Source organism: Rhinopithecus bieti, unplaced genomic scaffold (assembly GCF_001698545.2).
Source record: "Rhinopithecus bieti isolate Rb0 unplaced genomic scaffold, ASM169854v2 scaffold_1017, whole genome shotgun sequence".
In the NCBI taxonomy this organism is placed as follows: Eukaryota; Metazoa; Chordata; class Mammalia; order Primates; family Cercopithecidae; genus Rhinopithecus; species Rhinopithecus bieti.
The window spans coordinates 258060-275046 of record NW_016803657.1 but is presented as its reverse complement, the minus strand read 5'-3'; the positions used below and the strand labels follow the sequence as shown (position 1 = coordinate 275046).

The 16987-nt window shown below is 55.9% G+C and overlaps 1 protein-coding gene across 2 annotated transcripts in view; it reads right to left on the bottom strand.

The window, feature by feature from the left end:
• The window catches only part of FERMT3 (FERM domain containing kindlin 3), a 17976-nt gene extending 1456 nt beyond the window's left edge, over window positions 1-16520 (bottom strand). The window contains exons 1-13 of one of the 2 annotated variants that reach the window (XM_017892679.1): window positions 16380-16520; window positions 15671-15841; window positions 12052-12285; window positions 11726-11845; window positions 11454-11622; window positions 11150-11252; window positions 3515-3622; window positions 3215-3349; window positions 3085-3134; window positions 2859-2983; window positions 2556-2662; window positions 2213-2446; window positions 1745-1869 (exon numbers count right to left, since the gene is read on the bottom strand). In XM_017892679.1, the coding sequence (XP_017748168.1) occupies window positions 1745-1869; window positions 2213-2446; window positions 2556-2662; window positions 2859-2983; window positions 3085-3134; window positions 3215-3349; window positions 3515-3622; window positions 11150-11252; window positions 11454-11622; window positions 11726-11845; window positions 12052-12285; window positions 15671-15830 (1670 nt within the window). In that variant the 5' untranslated portion in view covers window positions 15831-15841; window positions 16380-16520. Of the gene's footprint in view, window positions 1-1744; window positions 1870-2212; window positions 2447-2555; window positions 2663-2858; window positions 2984-3084; window positions 3135-3214; window positions 3350-3514; window positions 3623-11149; window positions 11253-11453; window positions 11623-11725; window positions 11846-12051; window positions 12286-15670; window positions 15845-16379 lie in introns of both variants that reach the window. The other variant, XM_017892673.1, reaches the window with a different exon arrangement.
• Window positions 16521-16987: the final 467 nt, after the last annotated feature.

Below are 16987 nucleotides of genomic sequence, written 5' to 3'. Positions count from 1 at the left end.
TTTTTTTTTTTTTTTTTGAGACAGTCTCGCTCTGTCACCAGGCTGGAGTGCAGTGGCGTGATCTCAGCTTGCTGCAACCTCCGCCTCCCTAGTTCAAGCGATTCTCCTGTCTCAGCCTCCCTAGAAGATGGGATTACAGGTACGCGCCACCACGCCTAGCTAATTTTTGTGTTTTTAGTAGAGACGGAGTTTCTTTTTTTTTTTTTTTTTTTGAGACGGAGTCTCGCCCTGTCGCCCAGGCTGGAGTGCAGTGGCTTGATCTCAGCTCACTGCAAGTTCCGCCTCCCGGGTTTATGCCATTCTCCTGCCTCAGCCTCCTGAGTAGCTGGGACTACAGGCGCCCACCACTTCGCCCGGCTAGTTTTGTTTTGTATTTTTTAGTAGAGAAGGGGTTTCACCGTGTTAGCCAGGATGGTCTCGATCTCCTGACCTCGTGATCCACCCGTCTTGGCCTCCCAAAGTGGTGGGATTACAGGCTTGAGCCACCGCGCCCGGCAAGACGTAGTTTCACCATGTTGGTCAGGCTGGTCTCGATCTCCTGACCTCATGATCTGCTTGCCTTGGCCTCCCAAAGTGCTGGGATTACAGGGGTGAGCCACTGCGCTGGCTCTTTTATTTATTTGTTTATCTACTTACTTACTTGAGACGGAGTCTCACTCTGTCGCATCCAGGCTGGAGTGCAGTGGCACGATCTTGGCTCACTGCAACCTCCGCATCCTGGGTTCAAGAGATTCTCCTGCCTCAGCCTCCCGAGTAGCTGGGATTATAGGCACCTGCCACCACACCTGGCTAATTTTTGTATTTTTAGTAGGGACTGGGTTTCACCATGTTGGTCAGGCTGGTCTCACACTCCTGACCTCAAATGATCTGACCACCTCGGCCTCCCAAAGTGCAGGTATTACAGACGTGAGCCACCGCATCCCACCTATTTATTTGTTTTGTTTTGTTTGTTTGTTTGAGGCAGAGTCTCGCTCTGTCACCCAGGGTGGAGTGCAGTGGTGTAGTCTCATTTCACTGCAACCTGTGCCTCCTGGGTTCAAGGGATTCTCCTGCCTCAGCCTCCTGAGTAGGTGGGACTACAGGTTCATGCCACCACACCCAGCTAATTTTTGTATTTTTAGTAGAGACAGGGTTTCACTATGTTGGCCAGGCTGGTCTCAAACTCCTGACATCATGATCCGCCCACCTCGGCCTCCCAAAGTGCTGAGATTACAGGTGTGAGCCACCGCACCTGGCCCGGCCTATTTATTTTTGAGACAGAGTCTCGCTTTGTCACCCAGGCTGGAGTGCAGTGGTGTGATCACAGCTCACTGCAATCTTGACCTCCCAGGCTCAAGAGATCCTCCCACCTCAGCCTCCCGAGTAGCTGGGACTACAGGTGACCACCACCGTGCCCAGCTAATTTTTTACAATTTTTTGTAGAGACAGGGGACTTTCTGTGTTGCCCAGGCTGGTCTCAAACTCCTGGGCTCAAGTGATCCTCCTATCTCGGCCTCCCAAAGTGCTGAGATTACAGACATGAGCCCCAGCACCTGGCATGAGCTTTGTCTCTTATGTTTTTTGTGGAGGGACAGCATGAGGGGCACACATGGGGCCCTCAGTAGGGCCTGCTTACAAGGAACAAGGGAAGGGAGTCTTCGGGGTGCCTGTCCAGAACCCACTCTTGGGATGTGGGCACACAGCAGCCGGGTGGCAGGTAAGGGCAGAGACGGTGCTGGGCAGGGGGATGGGCTGGGGGCCATACCTGACCATGACATAAGAGATGCCGAAGTCGGGCAGGGACTGCCAGGCCTGGATGAAGCGCAGCTGGGCCTCTGCCAGCGACAACTGGGCCACATTCTGGTGGGCTTCCAGGATCCGTGGAGTGAGCTGCAGGACCATACTGGTGATGGGCTGCCACGCACTATTCCCCTCTTCCAAAGTCACCGAACCCCCACCTCCCCATCAGGGTGACAGCATGTGAGCCTGGGAAGGGACAGTGCCCACGGGCCACCAAGGTACAGATTTGCAGTGTGCCAGGCTGCAAGGTGAACATGGGCACCTGGACCGTGACTCCTCCCAGAGGGTGGGTACCAGCCGCGCAATCTCAGGGACGCAGTGGGAGAAGCCCAGTGAGCACGTAGCTTTCCTGAGGAAGGCTCTGTGGAGACCCAGGGGTCGGGGGTCTCCGGGTAAACACTATGCTCATTCCCACCCTGACTCCTCCTGGTACCTGCTTGGCCTTGAACTTTCGCTGGAAACGGGGGGCAACCAGGCCATAGGGGTTGAGGCCTTCAGCAGAGGCATCAGGGCCCTGGGGGTGGTTGCCGGGGCCCCCGCCACCCGTGCGCTGCAGGCTGAGGAAGGCCAGGATGGCCTGCACCTCACTGGCGTAGCTGCTGTCGGCCATGGTGCGGCCTTTGGAGGCCAAGCGGCAGCCAGCCATCCAGCGGGCATACTGCTGCTCCTGGGCGAGAGGGGTGAGGGGGACAGTGCTAGACAAGCTTGATGCTCCTCAGCCCCTGCCCCTACCCCAGCTCCTGCCCAGCTCTGGCCCCTGCCCGGCCCTCACTCACATCCTGGCACCGCAGGTAGATCTCACTCATGCCCTCAGGGGAGGGCACTAGGAGTTTAATGCAGAACTTCTGGCCGGAGACGTTAACATCGGGGACCACCTCACAGCCTGGAGGGAGAGAAGCGGTGGTCTAGGAGGTCAGGAGGGGAAGAGCCGCCTGAGGTCCTCGAGTGCATGCTAGCCCCACACCGTCACCTCAGGACAGAGAGCGTCTTTCCCCATCTCCAGGAGGAAATGGCCAGTGAGAGCATTCACCTGCCTGGCCCACAGGTGGACCCCACCAGCCCTGGCCCTGTGCACTCACCCTTGAGGTTCAGCTGCTGAATGGGGTCCCCAGGGGCCTCATCCTGGCTCTTGTAGTAGGACAGTGTAGTCTCCTTAAACACCACCCAGTGCTGGCGGTAGCCCTTCAGGGTCAGCTTCCGGGGCCTTCATGGGGTGTGGGAGTTTGTGAAAGGCCGCCTCGCCCCCTCCCTCCATACGCAGACCAACCCCTCCAGCAGGGCTGCCTACTCTGGCCCCCAACTCACCGGAAGATTCGGAGATGGTCCTTGAGCTCTGGGATGGTGGTGAGGCTGTCCTGTGGGAGGACCAGAGTCAGAGGGGCACCTGGTGCCTCACACTTGTCCCTCCCCAGCCCTTCCCCGAGCCCCTCCTCACCAGCACATCCGTGGGCGCCGACCCCTCCAGCTTCACCTCCAGATTGCTCAGGGCCGCATCCAGGTCATCCAGCCCTGGGTCTGTGCCAGCCGGCTCCCCCACCTCCCCACTCTGGGACAGCTTGTTGATGTGGTACTAGGAGGTCATGAAGCCAGGGAGGGCTGAGTCCAGCAACGTGGTCCCCTAGCAGTACCCCCAGGTCGGGCTTCCCTGGAGGTAGCCCCCACTCAGGAAGGCCCTTCCTGCCCTGGGACTGGCCCACCTCCCAGCTGCCCTGGGGCCCCCAGGCCCGCCTGGTACCTGCAGGGCAGCAAACACCATCATCTCCTCCTCAGTGCAGTCAATCTCCTCCAGTAGCAGGTCCCACCGGGCCTGCTCATACAGCTGCGTCAGCCGCACGGGGTCTGTCTGGAGTGGTGGGAGGGGAGGCTGGGCTGGTCAGGTGCCAGCTGCCCTGGATGCCCTGCACTCAGCCCCTGCCAACCTTGGCCTTCTGCCCTGCCCTCCTTGCTAAGGCAGATTCATTCAGTGGCTGGACATGGGCAGCAGACCTCAACTCCACCCTTACAGCCTGCCAGCCCCCTGCTGCCAGCCCCCCAGGCCTGCACATCTAAATCTTGGCTCAGTTGTGCAGATGTTTACTGTGTGCTGGCATGCTGCCCTGGGTGCAGGGGAGACCGAGTAAACCCATCAATAAGTCAAGTAATTCAAGGCTGCAATAAACACTACCAAGGAAACAGTTTCCACAGGGAAGCTCAAGTTCAATGGAGATGAGAGAATGGAACATGCGGAAGCAGTCAGGGAAGGCTTCCCTGAGGAGGTAACAAGCTGAGTAGAGACAGGAAGGATGACAATGGGCCACTCAAGGGAAGAGTGAAGGAAGAGGATTCCAGAGAAAAGTGACAGGGAGGGCAGAGATTCCAAGAGGGGATCCCAGTTACCCACAGAAAACCAACACTCTCGCTAAAACCCACCCAAAATTGATAGCAAAGGTTTAGGAAGGCACACCCAAAAGGACAAAGGAGAGGCCGGGGCGGTGGCTCTCGCCGGGAATCCCAGCACTTTGGGAGGCCAAGGCAGGCGGATAGCTTGAGCCCAGGAGTTTCAGACCAGCTTGGGCAGCATGGTGAAACCCTATCTCTACTAAAAATACAAAAAATTAGCCACGTGAGGTGGTGCACGCCTGTAGTCCTAGGTACTCAGGAGGCTAAGGTGGGAGAATCACCTGAGCCCAGGAGGTTGAGGCTGCAGCGAGCTGTGATTGCACCACTGCACTCCAGTTTGGGGGATAGAGACCTTGTCTCCAAAAGAAAGAAAAAGAAAACAATTTGAAAGATGGAGAGCAAACTGTAGATGGGAACTGGGTTTTGCAGAGAGAGCTGGAGCCTCACGCCTTTTCGCTCTCCTGTCTGGTAAATCCACCAATGAGACTTGAAAATAGGCAGAAAGCAAGCAGCAAAAAGAACAGAGATCTGAACAGAGGCATCCAGTTTGCATGGTGGACCCCTGGCAGACTCTGATGCGGATCCTCTGAGTGAGATGCAAGGGCGAGCTGAAGAGAGGACTGGACAAAGTCCATGAAAAAAAGCAGGCCCCTCCCCAGCTCCGTGCAGCCAAGTGATGGCAAGCAGGCACCTGGCAGAAGCTGGGCCCACTCTCTGGAGATGCTGAACCAGATGCATCCTTGCATTTGGTACCCCAGACACAGCTGGATGGGGTGGGGGTTGCACTAGGCTGAAAAAAGACTTTTTTTTTTTTTTTTTTTTTTAAGATGGAGTTTTGCTCTTGTTGCCCAGGCTGTAGTACAATGGCATGATCTTGGCTCACCAGAACCTCTGCCTCTCGGGTTCAGGCGATTCTCCTGCCTCAGCCTCCCGAGTAGCTGGGATTACAGGCATGCGCCTCCACACCCAGCTAATTTTGTATTTTTAGTAGAGACAGGGTTTCTCCATGTTGGTCAGGCTAGTCTTGAATTCCCAACCTCAGGTGATCCACCTGCCTTGGCCTCCCAAAGTGCTGGGATTACAGGCGTGAGCCACCGTGCCTGGCAAAAACACAAATTTAAAGAAAGCTGGCATTCAGATGAGTGAGACACCCACAACTTTTCCCACTTGTCACCCAAGACATTGGCAGGGAGCCTTCTATCTCCACTTGAAAGATCAGTGGGGTTGCCACTGAGAGGCTGAGCCACCAGAGAAATGCCTGACAAAGAGTGGCAGCCCAGTCCCATCGCCTCCAGGGGGCCACCAAGATGCCAAACCCTACTCACATACTCAGGGTCTCCAATTAGTTTCTTAGAGCTTCACTTTTAAATATGAATAGACAGGCATGGACTACCCACATTTAAGGGAAGCTTCAGGAGTGAACCATAGAGACCAAGACAACAAGAATAAAAGAGCTTGGAGGAAATGAAGGCCGGGCAGGGCGCACAAGAGAACTTCAAACGCGACTCAAAATCCTTACAGAGTACAAAAATTAGCTGGGCATGGTGGCACGCGCCTGTAGGCCCAGCTACTCAGGAGGCTGAGGCAAGAGAGTCGCTTGAACCTGGGAGGTGGAGGTTGCAGTGAGCCAAGATCGTGCCACTGCACTCCAGCCTGGCAACAGAGCAAGACTTCATCTCAAAAAAAAAAAAATTCCTTATAGAGTCTGGGCCTGGTGGCTCACGCTTGTAATCCCAGCACTTTGGGAGGCTGAGGCGGGCAGATCACGAGGTCAGGAGTTTGAGACCAGCCTGGCCAACACGGTGAAACCCTGTCTCTACTAAAAATACAAAAATAATTAGGCCCGGTATCGTGGTGCATGCCTGTAATCGCAGCTGCTCGGAAGGCTGAGGCAGGAGAATGGCTTGAACCCAGGGGGCAAAGGTTGCAGTGAGCCGAGATTGTGCCATTGCACTCCAGCCTGGGTGACAGAAGAAGACTCTATCTCAAAAAAAAAAAAAAAAAAAAATCCTTACAGAGCTAAAGCACTGCATTCATAAAACAAGACCAGAATATTCTTTTTTTAAAGGAATGTTAACTGGGTGCAGTGATTCACGCCTGTAATCCTAGCACTTTGGGAGGCTGAGGCGGGCAGATCATTTGAGGTCAGGAGTGTGAGATCAGCCTGACCAACATGGTGAGGTTTCACACCCTGTCTCTACTAAAAATACAAAAAAAATTAGCCGGATGTGGTGGCAGGCGCCTATAATCCCAGCTACTCAGGAGGCTGAGGCAGGAGAATCTCTTGAACCCAGGATGCGGAGGTTGCAGTGAGCCAAGATCGTGCCACTGCACTCCAGCCTGGGAGCGACAGAGTGAGACTCTGTCTCAAAAAAAAAAATCCCAACTTCTCAGGAAGCCGAAGCGGGAGATCACTTGAGACCCAATCTCGGTAACGTAGCAAAACTCCATCTCTAAAAAATTTTTAAAGAATTAGCCAGGCTTGTGGCACATGCCTGTAGTCCCAACTACTCAGGAAGCTAAGGCAGGAAGATCGCTTGAGCCCAGGAGTTCAAGGTTGCAGTGAGCTGTGATCGCACCACTGCACTCTAGTCTGGGTGACAGAGTGAGACCCCATCTCTAAAAATAAAAAAAGAAAGATAAAAATATAAATATGGTTCTATTAAAATTAAGAGCTGCTGTTTATCAAAAGAAACCATTCAGACAATTAAAAGGCAAAGCACAGAGAGGGAAAATATATTCACAGTGTATTTATCTGGCAATGTGCTCATATCCAGAATATATAAAGAACTCCTACAAATCAATAAGAAAAAGACAAATGACTGAATATGACAATTGTCAAAATATTTGAACAAAAACCTCACAAAGCAGCATTTCCAGACGGCTAATAGCCATATGAAAAGGGACTCAGGCCAGGCGCGGTGGCTCATGCCTGTAATCCCAGCACTTTGGGAGGCCAAGGCGGGCGGATCATGAGGTCAGGAGATGGAGACCATCCTGGCTAACACGGTGAAACCCCGTCTCTACTAAAAATACAAAAATTTAGCCGGGCGTGGTGGCGGGCGCCTGTAGTCCCAGCTACTCAGGAGGCTGAGGCAGGAGAAGGGCATAAACCCGGAAGGCGAAGCTTGCAGTGAGCTGAGATCTGGCCACTGCACCCCAGCTTGGGCGACACAGCAAGACTCCGTCTCAAAAAAAAAAAAAAAAAAAGAAAAGAAAGCATGGCTGGATGCGGTGGCTCATGCCTGTAATCCCAGCACTTTGGGAGGCTGAGGCAGGCAGATCACGAGGTCAGGAGATTGAGAACATCCTGGTGAACACGGTAAAACCCCATCTCTACTAAAAATACAAAAAAAAAATTAGCCAGGTGTGGTGGTGGGAGCCTGTAGTCCCAGCTGCTCCGGAGGCTGAAGCAGGAGAATGGTGTGAACCTGGGAGGCGGGAGGCGAGGAGGAGCTTGCAGTGAGCCGAGATCGTGCCACTGCACTCCAGCCTGGGCGACAGAGCAACACTCTGTCTCAAAAAAAAAAAAAAAAAAGAGAAAACGCTATGGCCAGGCATGATGGCTCATGCCTGTAATCCCAGCACTATGGGAGGCCAAGGCAGGGGGATCACCTGAGGTCAGGAGTTCGAGACCAGCTTGGCCAACACGGTGAAACCCCATCTCTACTCAAAATACAAAAAGAAATTAGCTGGGCACGGTGGCGGCAGGCATCTGTAATCCCAGCTATGTGGGAGGCTGAGGCAGGAGAATCATTTAAACCCAGGAGGCAGAGGTTGCGGTAAGCCGAGATCGCGCCATTGCTCTCCAGCCTGGGCAACAAGAATTAAACTCCCTCTCAAAAAACAACAACAAGAACAACAACAACAACAACAACAACAACAACAACAACAACAAAAAGCCCTATAAAGGAACACTCAAAAAACAAGAGCTCTTGAAACTTAAAAACATAGTTACAGAAATTAAAAATTCAATAGGTGTGGCCGGGCGCGGTGGCTCAAGCCTGTAATCCCAGCACTTTGGGAGGCCGAGACGGGCGGATCACGAGGTCAGGAGATCGAGACCATCCTGGCTAACACAGTGAAACCCCGTCTCTACTAAAAATACAAAAACTAGCCGGGCGAGGTGGCGGGCGCCTGTAGTCCCAGCTACTCGGGAGGCTGAGGCGGGAGAATGGCGCAAACCCGGGAGGCGGAGCTTGCAGTGAGCTGAGATCGGGCCACTGCACTCCAGGCCGGGCGACAGAGCGAGACTCCGCCTCAAAAAAAAAAAAAAAAAAATTCAATAGGTGTTTTAGAGGATAAGTTGAGGAGGTCTCCAGAGAGTAGAACACGGAAAGAAAAAGAACCGAAAAATAAGAAAGAAAAGAAAAGTTTCGGCCGTGTGTGGCAGCTCACGCCTGTAATCCCAGCACTTTGGGAGGCTGAGGTGGGTGGATCACCTGAGGTCAGGAGCTCGAGATCAGCCTGGCTAACATGGTGAAATCCCGTCTCTACTAAAAATACACAAAATTAGCCAGGCGTGGTGGTGGGCTCCTGTAATCCCAGCTACTAGGGAGGCTGAGGCAGGAGAATTGCTTGAATCTGGGAGGTAGAGGTTGCAGTGAGCCAAGATCACACCATTGCACTCTATCCTGGGCAACAAGAGCGAGACTCCATCTCAACAACAAAAATAAATAAATAAATAAAATTAGCTGGGCGTAGTAGTGTGTGCCTGCAATCCCAGCTACTTGGGAGGCTGAAGCAGGAGATCGCTTGAACCCAGGAGGTGGAGGTTGCACTGAGCTGAGATCGCGCCATTGTACTCCAGCCTGGGCAACAAGAGCAAAACTTGTCTCAAAAAAAAGAAAAGAAAAGAAAAAGGCAATTATGAACTTCAAAAACATTTGAGCAAAAAAGGAAAAAATAATCATAGTTACTCTGTGGCTTAACTAGGAACACTATTTATATGTGTTACTATTTACAGCCGTATCACATTGTTTTAACCAAAGACTATAGATACTACTCACTTAGAAAGATGCAAGGAAATGTGTGTATTGTGTGGGCAGGGAAGAGAATGTAAGATGGTGAAACCTTCTCGCAAAGTCAATAGATAATGTGTGAAATGGCAAAACAAAGAGGTGGAAATATGTCATAGAGAGGAAAACACTAGAATAAAAAGGCACAGCCTGCCCGACGCAGTGGCTCACGCCTGTAATCCCAGCTACTCGGGAGGCTGAGACAGGAAAATTGCTTGAACCCAGGAGGTGGAGGTTGTGGTGATCTGAGATCGTGTGATTGCACTCCAGCCTGGGCAACAAGAGCAAAACTCTGTCTCAAAAAAAATAAAATTAGGCCAGGCTCAGTGGCTCACTCCTATAACCCCAGAACTTTGGGAGTCCGAGGTGGGTGGATCACCTGAATCAGGAGTTCGAGACCAGCCTGACCAATATGGTGAAACTCCATCTCTACTAAAAAAATACAAATATTAGCCAGGCATGGTGGTGGGCGCCCACCTGTAATCCCAGCTACTCAGGAGGCTGAGACAGGAGAATTGCTTGGACCCAGGAGGAGGAGGTTGCAGTGAGCCAAGATCACGCCACTGCACTCTAGCCTGGGCAGCAGAGCAACACTCCACCTCAAAAAAAAAAAAAAAAAAAAAAAGCCAGGTATAGTACATGCCTATAGTCCCTGCTACTCAAGGAGCCGAGGCTGAAGGATCACATGAACCTGGGAGGTCCAGGCTGCAGTTAGCTAGGATCACACTACTGCCCTCCAGTCTGGGTGGGCGACAGAGCAAGACTCTGTCTCAAAAAATAAAAATAAAAAAATATACAAACAAATAAAGCTTAGGGGAGAGCCATCTGAGCTGGAGATATCAACTGGGAGAGAGTGTGGAGATGGTATTGAAATCCACAAGACTGGAGATGACTGAGAGAGGGAGGGGAGAGAGCAGAGGCCCAGGGCGGAGGCTGGGCAGAGCCTGGGGCTCGCCAACACCGAGGGGCCATGGAGAGGAGGAGGGAGAGTCACAGAGCCTGGTAGAGTGGCTTGGGGAGAGGCCACCCCCCAAGCAAGTGGACAGGAGGCTTCAGGAGGAAGATATTCCAGAGGAGTGGTCGGGGTGGTATCTATGTCACAAGTAAGTGGTCAAGTAAGAAGCAAGTAGGACATGGCCAGGGGACAGACAGCCTGGAGGCGTGGCCACCTCAGCAGGTGTGCTTCTCATGTGTGGATGGTGACAAAAGATACAGAATAGCTGTGGCCAAGGAGTGAGAGGGAGTCGAACAGCACCCAGAGAAAGCTTGGAAGCAAGAAGTGGGATTCTGCGGCGCAAGTGTTCAAACAACTACGATGTTTTGCAGAGAAGGGGGGCAGAGAGGCGGGGTCTATGGGTAGAAAGAGCAACCTGTGGGCTTCTGGGAAGTTTTGGAGATGGGCAAGAAGCACATTGCATGGAGCACTTTGCATGGAGCATTTTGCCTGGAGCATGTTGGTTGCCAATGAAAGAAGGGAGGAAGAGTGGACAGGGCACAGAGGGGCTACCCTGCAAAGCTTCCTTCCTCACCCACCCCCAGGTCCTGCAGTCCCAAATGCTGCCCCCTCCAGGAAGCCTTCCCAGAGCTCCCAGGCCTGGGCCTCTCCCAGGCTTCTCAGGGGCTCCCCCACACACACTGTCTACGAGGATCTGTGGGGCTCCCCCACACACACTGTCTACGAGGATCTGTGGGTCTTAGCTTCCTCCTTGACGGCTCCCTGGGAAACAGGCACTGAGACTTATTGGTCTCCATCTGCTTCAGCATCTGCCCGGGGCCCAGGATCTGGCCCAGTGCTGAGGTGAGTAGATGAGTTTCAGTGTGTGTTTGTGGGGTCAGTAAACAAAGGTGTGGATGGACAAACGAGCAGAAGGACAGGCCACTACAAGTCACTAACATCCCAGAGCCCATACCCCAGGCCCTAGGTCTCCATGTCTCATGGACTTGAGGCCTGCTTTCTCCCTGCCCCGGCCCACCTTGGGATCCAAATCGAAGAAGCTGTAGTACTTGAAGCGCAGCCAGAGTACGTCCCCGGCCTTGATGCCCTGCTGCATGAGACACCGCGACGAGTCCAGCCACCTGGGCCGCAGCAGAGGCAGCAGTCAGGGCTGCGCCAGGTACGGCCCTGGGGTGGGGAGGGGGGCTGGGCTGGGGGGACAAGCACATACAGAGAAAAGGCCTGGAAACGAAGTGTGGATTTGGGGTGGGCACAGACATGGGATAGGGGGTGGATCCTGGGTGGGGGAGCCCCGACACAGGGGGCGTGGCTCCTGGGCCCACCTGCTGTGGAGCTGGGTCTTGTCTGACAGGGAGCTGGGCCGTGGCAGACGCTGGAGCAGGAGGGGGTCAGGTGGTGGCTGGGGCCGGCTCAGCATGTGGTAGCAGGCCTCCGTCTGGGCGCTGTCCGAGAAGTGAGCTGGCATTCCCCGGAACAGTGCAGGTGCCACGCCTGGAGTGCAGGTTGGGGGTCAACCAGGCCAGTCCCCCAGGGTTGGAACTCACAGGCCGGCCCCTTTCCCCATCGCCCCAGGCCCACCCCTACCTGCACTCACCCCCAGCCAGGACGACCTTGCTCAAGTCATAGAGTTCTTCCTCTGGCTCCTTCTCTTTCTTCTTCTTCTCCTTCTTCTCAGGAGCCCGGAGCAGGGACAGCTCCTCGGGGTGCCGGATGCCTGAGGGGACCTGGGGTCTCAGCGGGACGAGGTCCTGCTGCAACTTCCCCACCTCGCCCATGGGCACTTGGGGCAGGTCACAGCCCTGCAGGCAGGGTGGCAACCCAGACAGCAGGACAGCATCACCAGAGCTGGGCCTGGAAACGGGGGTACCTGCCTCTTTGCATCACCCTCGTGGGCCAGGGGGAATCAGCCAGGCAACTCACTGAGGAGGCGGCAGATGGCAGCCACAGCCTGGAAGAGCGGCTGGGAGAAGCTGGCGCGGAGGCGCAGTGCACGGCGGTTGGGCAGCCGAAGGATGACGGGCCGGTGCTGGGGCCCAAAGAAGAGGCGTGCGTCGGCCAGGATCCCATACTTGTCCAGTGTCCAGTGGGTCTGCAGCAGCCACTGCCTCTTCTGTTCCCACCAAATGGCGTGGTCTGACCAGTCCTGCTTGCGATCTGTGGGGCACGGGGGCACATCTGGGTCCAGCCTTCCTCCCTGCTGCCCCCAACACCCAGCACAACCCCAGGATTCAGAAGCCTGGGGTGACCATTCCCCTGCCCTGCCTAAGCCAAGAGTGGAGCAGCCTGGGCGGGCCTGGGGTCTACTCCATGGTAACAGCAGCAGGGCTCTCTGCAGGCAGCCCCCCTGATTGGCCTTCTAGGCTTGGCTTCTATATCGCTTCCCAGGGGAGCTCTCCAACCCAGAATCTGGGTGCCCCAATCTTAGCACCCCATCTCTTGCATTCCAGCCCACTGGGCTCCCTCCACATGACGCCCCCTCTGTCCTCCCATAATCCATGGTTTAATGGCCTCTGCCTTGCATTCTGGGGAGCTCCCAGAGGCACAGACTACATCCGTCTCACTGCTGTATATCCTCAGGGCCTGGACCTGTGTCTGGCCTGGAGCAGTGGGCACTCAATATTTATAGGTATTAGCTGTGTGACCTTGGACAAGCCACTTAACCTCACGGGGCCTCAGTTTCCCTGTCTGTAAGATATAATAACCATCTTACAAACTGGGACATGGAACAATGCCTCCCATGTGGTAGGTGCAGAGTTTGTGGCAAACTCGTGCACGCACATGACGATCCATGAGTGGGCATTGAAGTAGAGATGTGCGTCTGTCCCTTGTCAGCCAGCTGGGAGCTGGAGACACAGTAATGGAAGGCACAGGTCTCCCTGCCTCCTCCCTCCAGGAGCATGAACAGGCAGGAGGAAGCGTAGGAAAAAGGCTGCCGGAAAGCTGCTCTGGGTGCACAGCCCTTGAGAGTTTGTGAAGCCCTGTTTCCTGAGTTCCTCCCAAGTCCTCCCAGTGAGTTTTCTGATTCCCACTGCATCCCACCCGCCTCAGCCAGCCCCCAACTCCACTGCTGCACACGCCCGGCATCACCACTGCTGCCAAACCAAGAGAAGTGCCTGTCCTGCTGTGCCTCCCCTCCCAGGCTGGGCCCTTCCCTCCTGGGTGCCCGGGCGGGGCCCTGGCTTTGTGCCACTGCTTCCCCTCCTCTTGGCTCCTTGCTCTTCTCCTGTCCCCTCTGGCCCCTCTCCTGACCTGCCCTTTACCTTGTCCTTTCCCCAGGTTCGGCCTGGGACCCTCTTCTCCTGCCTTGGCCATGTCCCCTTACTGGGTCTCCCTATTCTGTGGCTTCAGTTGCCATTTTCTGCCACAGCCCCATGCGTGGCTCTCAGCCCAGTCCCTGCCCCCGGCCCCCAGCCAGAAACCCATGAGCTGCCAGCTGAGGGGCCTGTCCACCGCCTTCCTCCCTTCCAGAACCCTCTGTTCCCCTGGCCAAGTGGCTGACACTGGGACTGTAAGCACCACGACTCCTGGTCCTGGCTTTTGGTGCTCAGCTCAGACTCGCTGTGCACAGAGGCGCCCTCTCCTCTCCAGCTCCCTACGCCACCTCTCAGGGTTGGGGGAGGCGGACTCGCGCCAGAGGCCCAGGCATCCTCCCTTTCTCTTTTTTTTTTTTTTTTTTTTTGAGACGGAGTCTCACTCTATCACCCAGGCTGGAGTGCAGTGACCGGATCTCAGCTCACTGCAAGCTCCGCCTCCCGGGTTTACGCCATTCTCCTGCCTCAGCCTCCCGAGTAGCTGGGACTACAGGCGCCCGCCACCTCGCCCGGCTAGTTTTTTTTGTATTTTTTAGTAGAGACGGGGTTTCACTGGGTTAGCCAGGATGGTCTCGATCTCCTGACCTCGTGATCCGCCCGTCTCGGCCTCCCAAAGTGCTGGGATTACAGGCTTGAGCCACCGCGCCCGGCCCCTCCCTTTCTCTTCTAGCCGCCACATGTGATCAATGCCAATCCCACCTCCAAAATCCACTCTCCTCTCTGTCCTCCTTGCCCGGCCTTAGGAGGCCCTAGTGTCTCTAACCAGGATCACAGCCTCCTCAGGGCTCCACAGCCTCCAGCCCTTCGCCTTGCTGCTGACTTTAGCAGGACAGCCTCCTGCTGAGAACCCTTCGGTGGCCACCTTCCCCTCCAGAAGAAAGTCTAGACCCCTTCTGGAGGCCTTCAGTGCCGTGCAGAGCTGGCCAGGCACCATCCAGCCTCATTTCTGGTCACACTCCCGGCATCCTCACTGGCCAAGAGCCCTAATTCACAGCCCTCCGAGTCCCAGAGCCACCACCTTGCTCCTCCCTGCTGAGGCCACCTCCCAGGACTTCACCTGGGGTTATCCCCATCCTGGGCTTGGAGCAGCCCCCTCCTCGGGCTCCAGGCCCCCAAAATAGCTCCCTCTGTGCGGCAGCCGGCACGCAGCCCCCACGGGTCAGTCTCACCCATTGCTCCAGGAGGCCAGGGACTGGCCCGGGGTGGCCAGGCTGAGCCTCAGTAGATAGAGCTGATGTGCTTAGGAGTGACAGTATCCCTACCACAGGGAACAAAGAGCTAAAGGGACTTGCCCTGGGGTGCCCAGAAGCGGGTAGCGCAGCGGAGTCTGTCTGACTCCAGGTTAAGGCCTCCTGTGTTACCCTCGTGCCATGCCCTGGGGCCACCCAGATCTTCACCGCCCTCTCTCTGTTCCTCACTTCTACTCTCACAGCTGCTCCGGGCGCTGCCACTGGCAGCTCCCCTTGCGGCCTCAGCCTTGTGGCTGGGCTACTCTGGGCCCTATCCTCTCCATAGTTGGACTGACCTCCTCCTGGGCTGCATGTGGTAGCCTGGCGGGGTCTGAGGAAGCCTCCCTGCCGTCACCCACCCCCCCGGCACTGGCAGCCCAGGGCCAGGCTCTTGGCCGGGACTGTGGTGGGCCTGCCTTCCGGCTCTGCCTATCGGGGTATTCCTGCTGCCCTCTCAGGAAGGAGTAGCCCCCACCGCTGGCATGGAAAGAAGATGAGGAGCCCCTGTGTCACTGGCCCCGTGGCCCTCCATGACTGATGCCACAGGCTGCTCTGCTGTAACTTCCTGTGGGGGCAGGGGCAGGGCCTTCCCACCCAGGCTGGGCCTGTCACCAGTCTGCGGAGAACTTCCGCCAAGTATAGGGAGTGTGGGGGCAGGCCCTTAGGTCACCTAGACCCCCTCAGGCCTCAGCAATGTGACTTTGGCCTTGGCCCAGGCCAGACCACTCCTTCCGCTCTTATTGGTGGCTGAATGGGGGATTGTTGCTGGGTCTGATCTTTAGCAGACCAGCTGGAGCAGGAGGGAGGGAGGGAAGAGGGTGGGAGGGAGAGAAAGTTGGGGAAATGTCTTTTTTGGAACCAAATGATTAAGCTAATGCCTGAGTCACTGTGACACCATTATCGCGAGCTAAGCAGCAGGGATGGCCCGGAAGTGCCCAGAGACACCCGTGGCGGCCGCCCGTGGTACTGAGTTCAGCAGGTGGGCGGAAGGACACTCACTGATCTGCTCCACAATCTTCAGGAGCACCCCGCCGATGTGTGACTCCCCAGTGACCCGCAGGGTGACCGACTCGGCCTCCGGGTCCTCCTCTCCCACAAACACCCGCAGCTCCCACGACGAGTCGATGTAGTCCCCGGAGGCTGTCTTCATCCCCGCCATGGCTGCGGCTGCTGCTACAGAGAGTGGGGAAGGAGGCAAGGTGGGCAGGCCCTGGTAGGCTCCTGGGTTTGGGCAGAAGAGTTCTGTGGTGCCCTGGACACACCCAGGGGAAAGCCGCTCATGAAGGAGGGCAGGAGCGAGCCCCCAGGCCAGTATGCCCGTGGTACCCTCAGACCATCTCACCAGCGCTGGCGCTTGAGCTGTGAGGGCCCTCAGAGACCATGTAGTCCAACCCGCTCCCATCCTACAGACAGGCAGACTGAGGCCGAGTAAGAAGGGGCTCACTCAGGACCACCCTGCTCGATGCCAGCCCACAGCTCACCCCCAGACCCTCAGGGGCAGCTGCCCACTCTGGCCATGACTTCGTACCCAGGCCAGGAAGTAATTCCGATCCTGGCCCACAACTCAATGCCAACATCACAAACCAGCCAAAGCCTCCCCGGGGAGGTGGAAAGTTCAGGCTGCCGCATGGCGAGAGGCAGGCTGGGCAGAGGCTGCAGGAGGATAAGGAAGAGAAGGGCCTGTGGTCCCAGTGAGGCCCGAGCTTACCTTTCCTGGCAAGGGCTGGGGGCTGCAGGTGGGCCTCAGGCTACACGCCTGAGGGCTGTGGGCTTCCTGCCCTCCTTTCTCTTTGGAGCTTCCTTCAGCGCAGCCCTTGCCTGTGCCTTATCACGAGCAGGGCGGGCTCAGCCCCTCCCCAGGGCGGGCTGGCGCTGGGTGCAGGAAGCACGCTGCCAGCCCGCAAAGGGTTCCAGGGGCCCCCACCTTTGTCCCCAGAGAGCACAGGAAGCTAGGGAGAGCCGGGCTTAGAGACTCAACACCATCAAAAACGCCCCCTGCCTCATTTGGAGGGAAGCTCAGTGCAAACTCAACAAGGCCCCCGACTGTTTGTGTTCAGGGCTAGGTCCACCTTTGTGGGAAGCATCTCCCATCCCCAGCCTGTCACATGAGGCGGGGACCTTGGGCTTTGAAACATCACTGGGCTGCCGGAGGGAGAGCTCAGGAGTTGACAGAGTGTATCCAGGTTATTTGGGACTCACAGGTCAAATCAGCTCCAGTTTGACTGTCCCTATCAAAGATCCCTCAAGGCCCCAGAGGGAAACAAGTCCATTTTGCGGTTTTTCCTAGCTCCGCATAGGGCTACTTTTTTTTTTTTT